Here is a 15,025-nt window from a genome sequence, read left to right as displayed (position 1 = left end):
TATACTGGGATGATTAAGTGTTTTTTTCAAGCAGTGTATATACATAATATATATTTGTGTACCAACTCAACTGATGATGAATAGTTTGTTGTTAGTCTCTTATTACTGAGTACTGTATGCCTAAGGAGAAATAAACATTACTTACATTATCACATTTCTAAACTACTTGTACGAACAAATGCATTTGTGATTTATTGTTATTGTCATATTTCATTACATTTGGGGGAAAAACACCAATCAACATTGTTTACAACCATAAACTCAGTTTAATGATTTATATATATACTGTATATGCATATATATATATATATATATATATATATATATATATATATATATATATATATACATATATACATATGTGTGTGTATTTTTTGTTTTACATTAACAATTAGGAAGCCCCAACATAAACCTATTCTCAGTTTTTAAATAATCTACTTTTACAGTAATGTTTCAATACACTTTTTCCTAAATAACAATTCGTACATTTGTAGACATTTTCTTTTTATTGCAGTTAACAAAAGTTAGCAGGAGTGCTTAAAGTATTGCTACAGTTTCCGTTTCCTAAAGTGTCCCTCTGATCTTTCACAGGCCACCATGACAGTTTCACAGGGATAGTTCTGGGTCATGTCAGGTCGGAGTACACAAGGCAGAGCAGACAGACATTTTTATCTCACTACGTGCCTATATTTCTACCATTTTGTGTTGGTTTTTTGCATACAACTAATAATCTGTGCATGTGGTCCTTTTCCTTCTTTAACATATTGCTGGTGTCTTTCATCCCACTGTTCTCCACACCCCTTGTATGGGATTGTGGTGAAAATATTGTCTGTATAATTAAATGTGCACATAACGCAAAGACCTGCTACTAAAATCATAAATCAACTGTTGTCCCGCTGTGCTCACAGTGTTGAAACTATTTAATTAAGACACTCACACCTTTCTGTTTTGCACAGTGAGGAGCAGATAAAAAAAATGTATTCAAGCCGTTTACAAGAAGACTTTTCACCACAGATGTGTACTTATGTGCTTTGTGGGACTTTGTGCACAGCGTTGTCAGTGGCCATTCAGAGAGAGTCTAGGGAATCATCAGGGGAACTATTTAACTGAATAATGTAAATTCTTCCCTTTTGCTGTTCCTCTTTGACTTAATGTTTCTGTCCCACAGAGGTAAATTTCAACTGTTTAGGTCTGCTGTGAAAATGTAGCTCATATGCTACAGAGATGTTTACCAGTGACTGCAGAAATGGTACAGATGACTTTTGGTACCCTTTTCTTTTTATAGGCCACAAAAACAGAACTTTTCAGTGGTGAAATTCACTATACTGTGATGGCTAGCCTACGTCACAACACCAGCTAACATCAGAGGCAACTAAATCTAACCCAGTGGGCAAGTTTTTGATTGATGCTTTATATGTAATGAATCCGTGCAGAGGTGAACATAGAGAGGTAGGGTTTTTAAGTCAGATAAAATGGTTCATATGTTAGATGAAGATAATTAATTTTGAAGGTCCTCTTTAGACTGCCTGCAGTGCGTAATTGATTATTGGCAGATAGCTGAGTGATGAAGGGAAACTGGGAAGGATGGAAACATACAGTCTCTTTGAAAAGTCTGAGATTTGTCAGATATCTCTGGTTCTCCCTGTTAACGCAACAGTAGTGGTCTGCAACCAGTGTGCAGTATGAAGAGTCATATGTAGATTCACTTTTTTTTATTCGGCAACTATGAAACAGCAGCAGGAGCCAAACCGGCTGATTTGGCTCTTGATGGCTCATGGATGCAGGCCTCCACTTGACAGTGTGCTTCTTCCTGATTTCTTCCTCGTTCTTTCACCTTCAGTAAGGAGTGAAGAGGATTGGCCCATGCGTGGTGCGGATGGGACCTGGGGCGGGCCTCAGCAGGCTGAGGGGTGTTCCCTGGAGGAGGTGATGATGGGGATGATGGTGGGAAGTTGGGCAAGGAGGACGTAGTGCCAGCTGATTGGAGGCGGCTGCCATCGCTGCGGCAACAGCCAGAGGATTTGGTAAAAGTCCGGCCCCAAGGGTTTTTGGAAGTTCCTGTGAGAAGGTCAAGGACAGATAGAAGTAAATGTATTTATAATGCAAGGGTTTGCCTAAGATCTAGATGATGTATTCTAAGGGGGATCATTGGAAAACATGGAGTATGTAGACTGTGAGAAAGAGTTTCTACCATAAAGTCTGTGCGCTTCTTGTGACGACTGAGAAGAGGATTCGGTTTCCCTGCAACTCCATCCCGATGCCTCCGGCTAGATATGTGCTGAAACATCAAATGAGAACAGCAAAGATATTCGATATTGAGATTGGTTGAAAAGGTCACTCAGGGTCTTTGCGTCTTTGTGTTTTGTTTTTGTTTACCTGTTTAAGCTGCAGCTCTGAGTTGACTCTGACATTGCATATCTCACAGTGGAAGGTCTGTTCCTGAGTGTTGGGGTCAAAAGACAGCTCCCCTCCCTGCTCTAGGCTGGGTTTAGGACCCAGACGTGGGTATGCTTTGATGGGTCCCAGTCCACTCCGAGCCTCCAGAATGGTTTTGTGTTTGGTACCTGGAAAGAATAAAAAGAAAGATGCTATCTATAATGGCAGTGCAGTGCGTGTAAGCAGACTAAATTGACCTTGTGATGAGATTATGTTTTCAACTGCTGTTTCCAAGATCAATAATTAACTTTGAACATAATCTTTTAAGCAAACGTGGACTAGGAGACCATTTCTTTTCAACTTTTTAAATTTGAACATGACAATTCCATAACTGGAAAACCTAGAAGATCATACAAAAAACTCCAGAACACAAGCTGGACCTTGTGATGAGATTATTTACTCAACTACTGTACTGTACTGTTCAAAAATGACAGAGAACAAATTAAAAAGCTGTTGATGATAGGCTATGTCATGTATATATTGAGATGGGGGGGGGGGGGGGGGGGGGGATTCCTGTAATTGCATGTATTTAGTGTGACAATATTTAGTGCAGGTGGTAGGAGGTGAGGATTTATCACATTACACCATGCAGTGTTTAACCTGACATTCTCCACTAAGTGGCGCTAATGCACCGGCTTTAGTTTTTCAAGCATTAAATGCAGAACAAGTGCATAATTTTGCTTTTAAAGAGCCACACTTCAGGGTTTCTGAAGTTGCTTTTAAGACTGCATTATACAAAATGCTGTTGTTTGTAGAGGTTAATTTCTCCCAATACTGTGTATATTCACTGGACTTATAATAATAATACATTTTATTTTTATAGCGCTTTTTCATGAACTCAAAGAGGCTTATGAATATGTGCAACAACGCCTACTGAAGTTAGCCTACCTTTGTTGTGTGCCTCCAGTTGTGAGAGGGAATTAACGGCTACTTTGCACAGGGAACAGTAGAGAAGCTTCTTGGCTTTCTCTTCCTCTGACTCTCCTGAAGAAGGGCTGGGTGCTGGGGACGGGGCGTCGGGAAGACCAGCCGCTGCTGGATCTGCAGGGGGGGTACTGGGGGTCACGGTGAGGGAGGGAGAGGCTGCCAAAGGTGTGCTGACAGAAGGCAAGAGGGGACACTCTGCATCTGAGCTCAGTGTGGGTGTTGGATGGTGGATAGGGGCTAAAGGTGACTTGTCAGAGTTGGGACAGGATTGGATGTCATCTGTAAACAGGCACAAAGTTGTCTGGTGAGTGAATTGTGGAAAGTCAACCATATAATTAACTCTTCAGCCCTGTGTATCATGACATAAAAGTATGAACGTAACGACTGTACTTGAAACTCACCCCTGCAATTTTTTTATATACATAACATATAAATACACACTACTGTGTTTTTTATATTATAGTTCAACTCAATATTTAACTTTTTGATGAAATCTTGAATCTTTGTATCTATATAATTCAGAGAAATGTATGTTGTTAAAATAAATGATGTATTATTTTCTGTTAATCAGATTTGCAGGTTGGGTTCAGATAAAATCCTATTAACATGACATTTCCAAAGCACCAAAATTCTCTGGTTGGTTGATCCTCACCCTGCTTATTAGGATCAGGCTCGGGACTAGAGGGCGAGGGTCCTGTTAGGGAGGGTGAAGCAGGTGGGGGAGGGTGGTGCTTATCACAGTCTTGGAGACGAGCTGTCTTGGACGTCTCGATCCCCTTCACCCTCCGAGCATGGCGGTTCCCCTTGTAGTGGGCCTCTGCCTGGCTCTAGCAGAAGGATTTTACAGAGGTATACTTGAAATCATGGATTTGATTTTTTTTTCTTTCAATACATTTCAAAAACAAGACGTGTACCAAACAAAGTACAGTAACTCCCAAAATCTCCATTTGAGCTTTCAAGTGACCATCAGTTGAATACCATGTTTGTGTAGATGTGTGTCATAACGTAGCAGAAACTGAGCGTTTCTAACCAAGAATGCTCGGTGGACTTTCTTGTATTGATAAATATTTCATCAAGCAAACCCTTATATTTTTTTTGTTCCCAAGGAAAACACAAAAATGACTCACACATTCTGAAACCCATTCTGGCACCCTGTGTTTTTGGTGCATTACAGTGAATGTCTGTTTAGCGAGTGGTTGGCGGTCTGATGTGCTGATGAGGCTGTCAGGGAAGATTAGCCTCAAGAATATTCTCGTCTTCCTTCACTACTGGTGTAATCACTGAACTAGCCTGCTGAGCAGATGATTACTATTGAGTGGTGAGATTATTTAAAATGGACTGGAGGGCTGTGGGCAACCAGTGTCAGTTGACTCTCCGCTACTGAGAGAAAAAATGTAGCTCATTAAGAAGACAAGTGTTTGTCTGATTGCACTTAAGAGGATCATTTTCAGGTCAGAAAATGTGAAATTTGAGTTGACCTTTCAGTAAATCCTCAGTAGAGTTGTGGAGTGTGTGTATAGTTTGTCAGTTATTGGGAGACAAGGCATGTGTTTTAAGTTGTAATCCTCATTTTTCATATTATGATTTTCATGAAATCAAACCCTATTTTCAATACTGTTCATGGTTGGCACTTTTTTTTAGTAATAACCACAATATATTTTGCAATCTGTAATGACATCATTCCCACTTAACATTGGCTTAAACCGTAAGATGCAGAAAAGTCCAATAAGGAAATACATCAAAGATCAGATATGTGCATGTCAGCATCAGATGATATCAAAGGAAAGAGTGAGGCTACAAATGTAGTTTCTGTTAGCTCTTCACTTATACAGTATACGAGATTGTGTGTGTGTGTGTGTGTGTGAGTGCAGAAGCAGAGCCCTGCTGGCCTTAGATAGGCTTCATTACATCAATAACAAGGATGAGGAACCTGCTAACGCTGCATGGTAGTTTGGGACTCGGTGGGGTGAGAAGCTTCACCAAGGCAAAGAGACCACTGGGACGTGTCCGCGATGCCTCTGTAAGCCTGAGGTATTAACTGCCAATGTTAGTTACCCATATAGCACTCATCCTGATTGGTGATGACAGAAAGGCAGATATAGCTCTGCCTGTGTAACCCAACTCCTCATTGCTGCTACCCAAAGCCCTGCAATTACACAAGGAGAGGAAGCCTTACAACACCACAATCAGATGACAGAAGAGAGTTTGAAAGGCAGACGCACTTAATGCCTCTTCTCTTTGCCGTTCACACTCCCATGCTGCCAGGCTTCACCCTGCAACTCCCAGCTGTTCTCTTTCTGCTCAAGTTTTGATTCTTCCACTCTCCCTGTGACCTTCAGTGTCAGATCTTAAGAAATCAATGAAATCCATGGCCGAGGTGGGGGGTGGGTTGCTGCAGAAACAATAGGATGCAAGAGATTAACGCATCCGATCTTTGAAGGAAACCTGAAGAATGATCAAATATAAATGATGTTTGGTGGAGTAGGTGAGACTGAGAGGAGCTACGAATGAGCCCATGGAAACGGGTGTATAGATGAACGAAGAAGCAGAGATGGGATTTAAGAAGAGGCAAACGCGAGCAAGTGAATGTCCCTGAAATCCCTTTTCTCTCTAAGCAGGATGCGCTTTGATGTTTTATCTATAAAGCGACAAAGGCACAGAAAGCCGCGAGAGCGGGTCTAGAAAAGCTACTGTACAGGGTACTGGCAGCAGCGACAGGGAGAGGGGGTGGGCAGGAGCTGGAGAGGTGGAGGGAAGGAGAGGGGACAGATGATACAGTATACCCTACAGAGGGGAAAGCAGAAACATGAAAACCGATGAGGAAAATGGTGAGCAAACTCACTTGCTGAATAGACCGGGGGGAGGGGGGGGGTTTGTTGTGGGCCTGAGAAGAACAAGAACAAGAAGAGAGAGAGAGGTGTCCAGTATGGTACTGCAGTGGTGACGATGGCTAATGCAGCATGGTGTGACGTCAGCCTTGCAGCAGAGCTGAGCTAAACACTGGCAGGCAAATCTGTCCTCTGTGGCCTGAAATGAATTGCATTGTTAGACTTGCAACACATGTGGCTCCAGCATAGCAGCAGCAAGAAGCTGCAGTCTGAATGGCTACTTTCAATCAATCTGCTACTCCCCCAACTCCCGTTTAACCCCCGCCTCCTCCCGAGATGAACGGGAAAAAAGAAACATGTTGGTATTATTAATGTCCTTTGGTGGCTTATGCCCCGAAGAACACTTCATCAAAAATAATGAGAGTTTGCCCGCCATTAAACAGCCCAGACAGTGCAAGTAAGCCACGTTGTGTACTGTAAGCAGAGTATTCCTTCATTATTAAAGAATGTCCACCGTGCTTTGAGCTCCTGGTCTCTCAGGTTACTGTGTGAAGTGCTGGAGAGCTGCAGCAGAGCAGATGCACACACAGGCTCACAATTAAATCAGCAGACGATACAAACAGGTGGCTCGGTGTGAGACGTCCCACCGCATCTTGCAGACGTGACACCAACACACCCATGAATTTCACAGAGGCGCGTTCATGTTTACCCGAGCGGTGTGTAGATATGCGCATGCTGTATGCCGCCCCCCACTCATGTGCTGTATCCCGTGCTCATGTAGACCACGTGAGAACAAGCAGGTCCGAGCGGGGCAAGATATAATTAAGCAGCCCATCACAGAGTTACACAAGTTTCAGATGACTCCCTCCCTGCCTGTGTCCTTTTAACAACATTGCATTTAGAGTACTAGTATTTAGCACTTCATCACTGGAATGCATTTATATTTTTATCCAAACATGTATGTGTGGCTTTTTGTTTTTGCTTTCTACTCATGTTTATGTGAGAGGTTACAGCATAGGTCATGAATACCAATCCATAAAATCCCTTTCAATATTGATGAATACACATTAATCAAGTTCAGATGTTTTGTTGCACATGTCAAAAGTCAGCTCTCGTTTCTCACTTCCAATAGAATTGACTGTGCAGATTATCGTGAGCTGTTTGCTTGTGGGATAGAGATGCATGATCAGAGATGTTGTGGCCCACCAGGAAGTGTTTCCACCACACACCGTGTATGTTTACAAACACAAACACACTGTAAAAGGCCTAGTACTTGGCACTTCAGCCATGACATCCAGTAGCTGGGTTTTGGATGTCCACATTATGAGCTATTTGCTTTTCAACTTCAGTTAACACTACTGCCTCTTTAATGGGGACACTCAAATCATTCCTCTAGGGTTTCATCACTTCTGGTCTATTTTATTTCCGTCCCTCTGCCTCACGTTGGCACGTTGCCGTCTGTCAAGAGTGAAATGCAGTGAATAGGGTTGGGCACCGAGATCCGGTTCCAAATAGTTCCTAACGTCCGGTTCCAGAACCGTTATGAAGATGTTTGAATTTCGATACATTATTTCGGTTCCTAAATGCCCGCACTAGTTTGTTTCCGCGGTTTGTATTACTGCCAATCGCCGAACAGAGAAGAAGAAGCCGCTGAACACCAACGAAGAAGCGTCAACCGGAAGTGTTTGCATAACCGAGCGAGTCGAGTATGGATAGCGTGCGTCTGCGGTCCAAAGTGTGGCTTCACTTTTCTAAAAACAACGAAATCTCAGCAAAATGCATGCATAATCTCTTGCGACAAGATTATTTTGTGCATAGGAGGGTGCACGACGAACATGAAAAAGCACCTCCTCCGAGTTCATGGAGTAGAAATAAATGTGTGCTCCGTCTTTGACGCGCTGCGCTAACCGTCTCTTCCTCTGGCTCTGGGTCTGGCTCCGGCACCGCAGTGACTGCACTGCAGTCCGAATCCGAAAAGTTAAACAATAACTAATATGTCTTGCGCCAACATTGAGGCAGCTAACAAATTAGCCCACGTATTTTTCATAGACAATAGGGCTGTTCGATTTTGTCCAAAAATAAAATCCCGATTTTCTTTTCTCAAAATCCGATTTTCGATTACGATTATTTTGTGAAATGACAAAAGGCAAAGAAATTATTTCAAATATGCTGTTTTTTATTGAACATTTTGCAAATAATTTCCCCGTTGGGATTTGAGTGCAAACCTTGCTCTTATTAAACAAAAAATCCCTCAAGCGATTAATATAAAGAACACTTAATGAACTTTTGCCATCTGGCTTTGCTCCATGTTATCTTCTTGTAGACCTCTTGTAAACAAAAAAAAAAAAACAATCCCTTTGGGATTAAGAGAAAAACCTCACTTTCACATGTATCTTAAGGTGTGTCCATTAAACAAAAATGAATGAATCAAGTGCAGAACTTTAAATTTACGACCTGAGATTGCTAACGTTAGCCAGGCTGGTGACTCCACGACTCCGTGATGTGCTGAGCCTACTCCTTCACCTTAGCGGCAAAGGGGAAGATGTCGGTGCAACAAAAGGAAGGTTTTACAAGTTGTTTCTTATTGTTTATTTGCTATTCTGCACCAGGTTAGCCCAGCAGTGGGAGCACGGTAATTTAACATGTTAAATGTTTAAGGTAGCTTTGAGGTAGGGCTGGGCAATTTGGCCTAAAAATAAAATCTATATTTTTTCAAACTAATTGACAATTTCCGATTTAAACCTCGATTTTTTCGAAAATAAAATACCAAGTAAAAATACCAAGGCAAAATTGAAATACATATTTTCTTTATTAACACAATAATAATTAATAATAAAAATAATAATTGGCTGCGGGTAAGGAAGAGCCCGGGAGGGGTGGGGGAGGGGCGGGGCTTAAGGAGAAGGGGCGGGCAGACGCAAGAGGGAATGGTAAATGGTCCTCATTTATATAGTGCTTTTATCCAAAGCGCTTTACAGTAATGACTGACATTCACCCATTCGCTTAGGGTGAGGTGTCTTGCTCAGGGACACCCGGCACTCAGCTAGGAGGAGCCGGGGATTGAGCCGGCAATCTTGCGGTTGCCAGCCAACCCGCTCTACCACCTGAGCTAAACCTCCCCTAGGGAAGAGAGAGGAGAGATAGGATAGCACCAAGGAGCAATAAACAGAGATCGCAAACTTTTGCAAGTGTTCATTGGTAAAAGGACATTTGAGTTTGTGGCCATTTTTATGGTATGTCTGTTGGGGGCGGTGAATGTGATTGTATATGGCTGACTTTTGCGCATGTTCTGGAAAGTGAGTTGGCTACTACAGAGTCCCCCCCCCACCCCCCCAGGCTAAAATTGGAGCTGAGAAACTGTGAACCAAGTTCTCACCTGCTCCAGCTGTACAGTCAATCACCGAAGTTTGACTCCAGTCAACTTCACTTTTTAGGTCATGATTTAATGTGTCAAGTGGGCTCTGGCACAGCTTGACTGTCCCCTAGGCTCGGCTCCCCATCCTGTTTCTACGGTTGTCAAGCTTTCTTTACTGTGGCAGATTTACCACAGACAATGCTTGGTTATTTTCTCATTCTCATCCCATTCAGCAACTATTGATTTTGGCAGCTGAAATTACAGCCGTCTCTGGCCAAGCTGTCAGGAATGGTGCCGGGCATAGTAGTTTGCTTACAGGGTACTGCGTTAATCTCATGACGCACACTGACCCAAAAAGCATCTGTTAAACGGTGAATGCCTTTTTCAAAAATAATTCCATCACATTCACGTGTGTCATTCAAGGAGCCAACAGGAAGTCAGCTGTTGCTCTCAATTGGCTCGGCTGGACTTTGTGGTTAGCTGAAGTTGCAACTATAAGTAGTATGCTAGTTAGCCGGATATGCTTACAATGCAGTTACCATTTGAGCAGATAAAACACACTGTTTAATCAATTTCTTCCACTTTTGTGTGCGCCCTCCATACTTCATTTCATACCTCTGAGTTGAAGCGTATTTGACAGACGTTGCAGGAGATAATTGGCCGCTTTGTCTTCACCATAGGTGGCCCGAAGGTGTGCGTCATCACAGCCTTCTGGACGGGGTCCATCTGAGGACAGACAACCCAGAGGTCAAAGATTCAGTAACAGGGTAGTGTTTCTGTGTGTCTCTTCACAGCAGTCCAGTGATTGTGGACGAGAGAGAGAGAGGGATTAAATGAAAGGTGCAGGTGAGTGATGGGGGAGCCGCTGAGGGGGAGAAAGCTGGGAGATAAAAAAGATTGGAAAAGAGTGAGCTGAAGAGGTAGCAGTGATTGATGTGGACAGGAGGGGGGTGTGTTTTCACAGTAACAGCTGCTGCTGCTGTGCTGGAGTTCTTGGGTGCCTTTCAAACGATTTAATTCATGCTGGGGTTAGAAGGGCCTAATTACAGACCCAATGTCTGCAAAAATGTGTACTTTGTTTGTGTGCTACAAAACTTCTGCTTTTCAACCGTCATACCAGGATATTCCGCAAATCAGTAGAAATATTACCCCTTCCTAGTACCTTGATAAGAGATAAAGTGTGTTTTCGATTAGAGGGGACATTATGGCTTTGCTGCAAGAAAAGCAATCAACTCCAGCTGCTGGGAAATTGAATTCTACATCTTAATCAGTAGACTGAGTAATAAAACTACAGAAATATATTGTTTAAGCGGATGGAATATATATATATATATATATATATATATATATATATATATATATATATATATATATATATATATAAATCAAATCTAGACTCTCTCTCTCTCTCTCTCTCTCTCTCTCTTAAATTAACCAGATGGAATACAGAATACAAAATCCTAAAATTGAATACACAAAAAACAAACTGTCAATAGACATTTTTCATCAGAGGTATAATTAGTGTATTACGACAAAAAATAAATATACACTTGCTTCATGGTAAACCTCTCTGTTCTCCAGATGAAAAACACAAAATAAAGGGGTAAACTGGATACACAAGTTAGAGACAGAAGTAAAGAAAAAAAAAGCAGGATATAGTCTATAAATATTCCCAACAATGCATTCAAACTAGGTTTAAATTTTCAGACCAATTATACCATTTCCCCTGGTGCCTGGAGCTAGAGAGTGTAAACAGTCTCTCATTTGGCAGCAGACGTTCACAGTCTGAGTAAGCGATGAGAGGCCAAGTAAAACCGCAGTGTAATTTTGGCTGCTTAAAGAGGGAAACACCCGGCCTTGTGGTTGTTAGACGCTGCCAGTGGGCCGGAGAGCTCACACGGGGCCATTCCAGTTGTCTAGAAATGATGTGGTAGCATTTAATGAGTGACGTGGCATTTATAAGTGCTTTATCTGAGAAAAAGATTGGTTGATATATTTGAAGTAAAGGTTACAGGCTGATGATTTTATTTTGGAATTATACTTGATATAATTAAATTATATATATATATATATATATTTATGATATTTAATTGATCATTATCTGTAATAAATACCAATGGACTAATCAATTCTTCAATCAATGTCCCATTAGCTGTTATTTCCCAGTAGTGTAAAACAGAAAAATAGAACCCAAAGTGGTAAAGTTATGATACGGTTTGAAGAAATTATAACACAAAGAAGTCACACTGATTTATTACATCGTAAAGTATTAATGTTTGCCTCCTGCAATTTTATAGAAAGCGTCTTTTAGAGCCGCCATTGGCCAATGGCCAGATGACACTAGAGAGCAGGAACAACCTTGTAAATACAATCAAGCTGCAATATTGCTCTCAGATTTTCTGCATCTATTCTGATATAGGTGACCGGTGCAGAAGGTCCGCAACGCGATACATATTATTTGTGCTATTGTAAAGTTATGGCCTCTTTGGGTGGCATTGCTAATGTAACTTTACAGCTCAGCAAGTTTACATTTCCAGTGTAACCTCCTCCTGAAATCTGCTTTGTTGCTGATTTCAATTCTGGACACAAATGGGTGAGATCTGCAGCGTGAGTTGCCATGGCGATCCAGCCAGGTTAAAGCCACTTCTATGACTTGGAAAACTGGTTTAGGTAAACATAAAGTAAACATACTTTACAAACGCACTAATATCAATTTGTGGTACGTCCCCCTGTAACTCGCCTTTGTTTGAGCACATCTGTACATTTGTGGAGGTGAATGCAAGACGGCTTGTGTGTTTATATCTGAGTGAATGATTGGCCGCCTCCTGATGTGTGTGCGTGCCAACAAGGTTGATTTAAAAAAACAAACACATCCTCTCTCATTGTCCTCTCCATCTGTTATTGGTGGTTGTTGCTCACAATTTTGACTTCCATCACTGTGTGTTTTTTTGCTGCCGTAATTTTACCGCCTCTCGTCACGATCTCTTTCTATATGTTCCTATGACCTCATTAAGCCATTAGTCAGCATTTTGGCTCCTCTCTCACTCTCCTCATTCAAACAGTAGAGCATTTTTTTGCACCAGAAATGTACAGTGTGAGTTTATGTACAGATTAATTCTTAAATATCTGATCTCTTCATGTATATAGTGTAGTCCCCCAGATAATCCCATGTTTGCGTTAATTTCCCACTTTTTAGAGGCAGCTGTGGCCCAGAGGTAGAGCTGGTTCTCTCTCTTTCCCGGCTCCTCTAGTCCAAATGCTGAAGTGAGAGGTGGTTACTATTTTATTGGTGTGAATGCTGGAAGCCAGATTCGACCAATAGAATTCTGGAAGCATTCACAACATATGTTCTTCTAAGAGTCAACATTCCATTTTTATTATTTCTCAGCTGCTTTTTTGGCATCTCTCTCCTTTCACGTTTTTCCACGCAGAAACTTCAAATCGTTCACTTTGATAAGGATGCGTTTGCTATAAATTTTTAATATCTATACCTTTAATACTTGTGAATGAATGCATGAATGCTCAAACTCAAATCGTTCCATATCTTTCATACATTCAGGTTGATATTCAACATTTAAATCCCATTCAAACATTTAGATATTAAACTTCTTTGAAGCTTATCAAACATTCTCACATTTTTACATGGGTGTGTATTTGTCTTCTTCTTTTCAAAAAAATATCTTTAACTTGCTCTTGTTCCTACAATTTTGATTCTTCATACAAAATTCCAGGTCAAAATGGAGAGACATTTGTACTCTTCCATAATGTAATAATGGAAACAAACAAACGGACACATTTGGCCGTAGGAGCCTGAAAGTAAGAAGATCTCCAACCAACTGCTGCATAGACTCTCATTATTACTGACACCAATGAACAGCAACTGTACCAGTTTTCTAACCTGCTCCCATTCTCAGACAGACACAACTGATTGAGATGATCTAATTAGTGCAGTTTGACACACACACACACACACACACACACACACACACACACACACACACACACACACACACAGAGTAACTCTATCTTAAGAGGAATCTCAGGATGATCCTTCTTTTTTCAAAATATAAGGCTCAGACTCTCACTGTATGTTAACGGTGACGAGGGGTGGACTTACTTTTCAAAATAAAACCACCAGAGGGTAACAGTCAGTGCGGTCACATGGTAAGATCGTATTGGTTTTTCCAAGAAATACGTTGCCACTCGACAGGGGGGTACTCTTCAAAAATCCCTGTTCCCATGCCGTTGAATAAGTCCGGGCAGTGATAATGGTCAGTGACCTGGCTGACTCCGCTTCGTTAGATGGCGCTGTAGCCCTTTCTACAAGACGGTGTTAGAACTACTTCCGGTACACGGCTACTTAAAAACAATAACAAACTATCTGGCGGCATACAGACAGACAGTCTCCTCGTCATTTTAGCATTGTCATTTTCTTCAATTATAAACATTTGAGCTCAAGTTTGCACGTGTTTAAATTTCACTGTGTGGACAGAGTGATTTTGACTGCGGTGCTCTGGCATCCGTGGCCACACTCAGTGTCCTCGCTGGAGCAGGAAGAATGATTAACCTGTGGAAGGGTCATTCTGCCTGAGTGCACGAAGATAAGCCTAATGATAATGTTTGTGTATGTGTGGCGCACATGCATCCCTGTTTGTCGCTGTGCTGACCTTCACATGAAACCCAATCGAGAAATGAGAAGGAGCCACAGAAAATGCTGACTGTAGAGAATCCAGCCCTGCGCCTATTATACAATTGATTAGCTGTAACTCATTTTATTGCAGTAAAACACTCGCCTGGGCATTTTCTCAATTGTGCTGAAACTCACTCTGAATGAAAAGTAAACAGCTGTCACTTTATCGCTTTCTGATTATACAGTATGAATCCTCAGCACTTTATCAATTCTCTTCATTCTGGAGACGACGCTCAGACACCAGAACACTAGCTCTGTCTTCTGGTGGAACAAGATGATAACAAGTCACAGAGACCATTTGTGCGCAGACGTACGTTCACGCTCGTGTTCAGGTTTGCCTGTGAGCACTCACTGTATTAAAGTTGTGGAAGAGGCCGATGCTGGCCGGGTGAGGCGACTCCAGGGGGAACTGGAGGAAGGGCTTCAGGTCCAGTGGGGGTGGGATGACAGACGGGCTCCTGAGGAAGGCAGGGACCTGCCCCAGTCGGTTTACACTTCCTGCGGTAGATACACAAAAAAGACATTTAAGACATTTTTAAAAAGCCTAACGCCATATAATTAACATATCTGATCAGGCGTTCCTCTTATGGACGACACTGTCATAAAATCATTAACTGAAATCTTTGCAGAAGGTTTGTTAGTGACAAGATGACAACAGCTACCACATTTAAATAAATCTTTTCTTCGAGGAAGAATTGAACATTTTGGGAAATACACCAAAAATCATAAAAATCAGCCTACCTGCACATCTAAAGGTCACTAATTTACATAGTATATTTTGTTTATTTA

At 41.6% G+C, this 15,025-nt stretch overlaps 1 protein-coding gene across 1 annotated transcript in view; it reads right to left on the bottom strand.

Moving 5' to 3' along the window:
* Positions 1-366: 366 nt before the first annotated feature.
* LOC311033105 (zinc finger protein 385A-like) overlaps positions 367-15,025 on the bottom strand; it is a 28,069-nt gene continuing 13,410 nt past the window's right edge. Inside the window, exons 2-8 of the mRNA XM_084040294.1 lie at positions 14,589-14,734; positions 10,162-10,272; positions 4,016-4,190; positions 3,325-3,642; positions 2,377-2,564; positions 2,192-2,278; positions 367-2,058 (exon numbers count right to left, since the gene is read on the bottom strand). Coding sequence (XP_083896420.1) covers positions 1,837-2,058; positions 2,192-2,278; positions 2,377-2,564; positions 3,325-3,642; positions 4,016-4,190; positions 10,162-10,272; positions 14,589-14,734 — 1,247 coding nt within the window. The 3' untranslated portion in view covers positions 367-1,836. The remainder of the gene's footprint in view (positions 2,059-2,191; positions 2,279-2,376; positions 2,565-3,324; positions 3,643-4,015; positions 4,191-10,161; positions 10,273-14,588; positions 14,735-15,025) is intronic.

The sequence above is a fragment of the Eutrigla gurnardus genome (assembly GCF_963514095.1).
Source record: "Eutrigla gurnardus genome assembly, chromosome: 2".
NCBI classification, from domain to species: domain Eukaryota; kingdom Metazoa; phylum Chordata; class Actinopteri; order Perciformes; family Triglidae; genus Eutrigla; species Eutrigla gurnardus.
The sequence above is the reverse complement of the archived record's forward strand: the minus strand, read 5'-3'. Positions and strand labels throughout refer to the sequence as shown.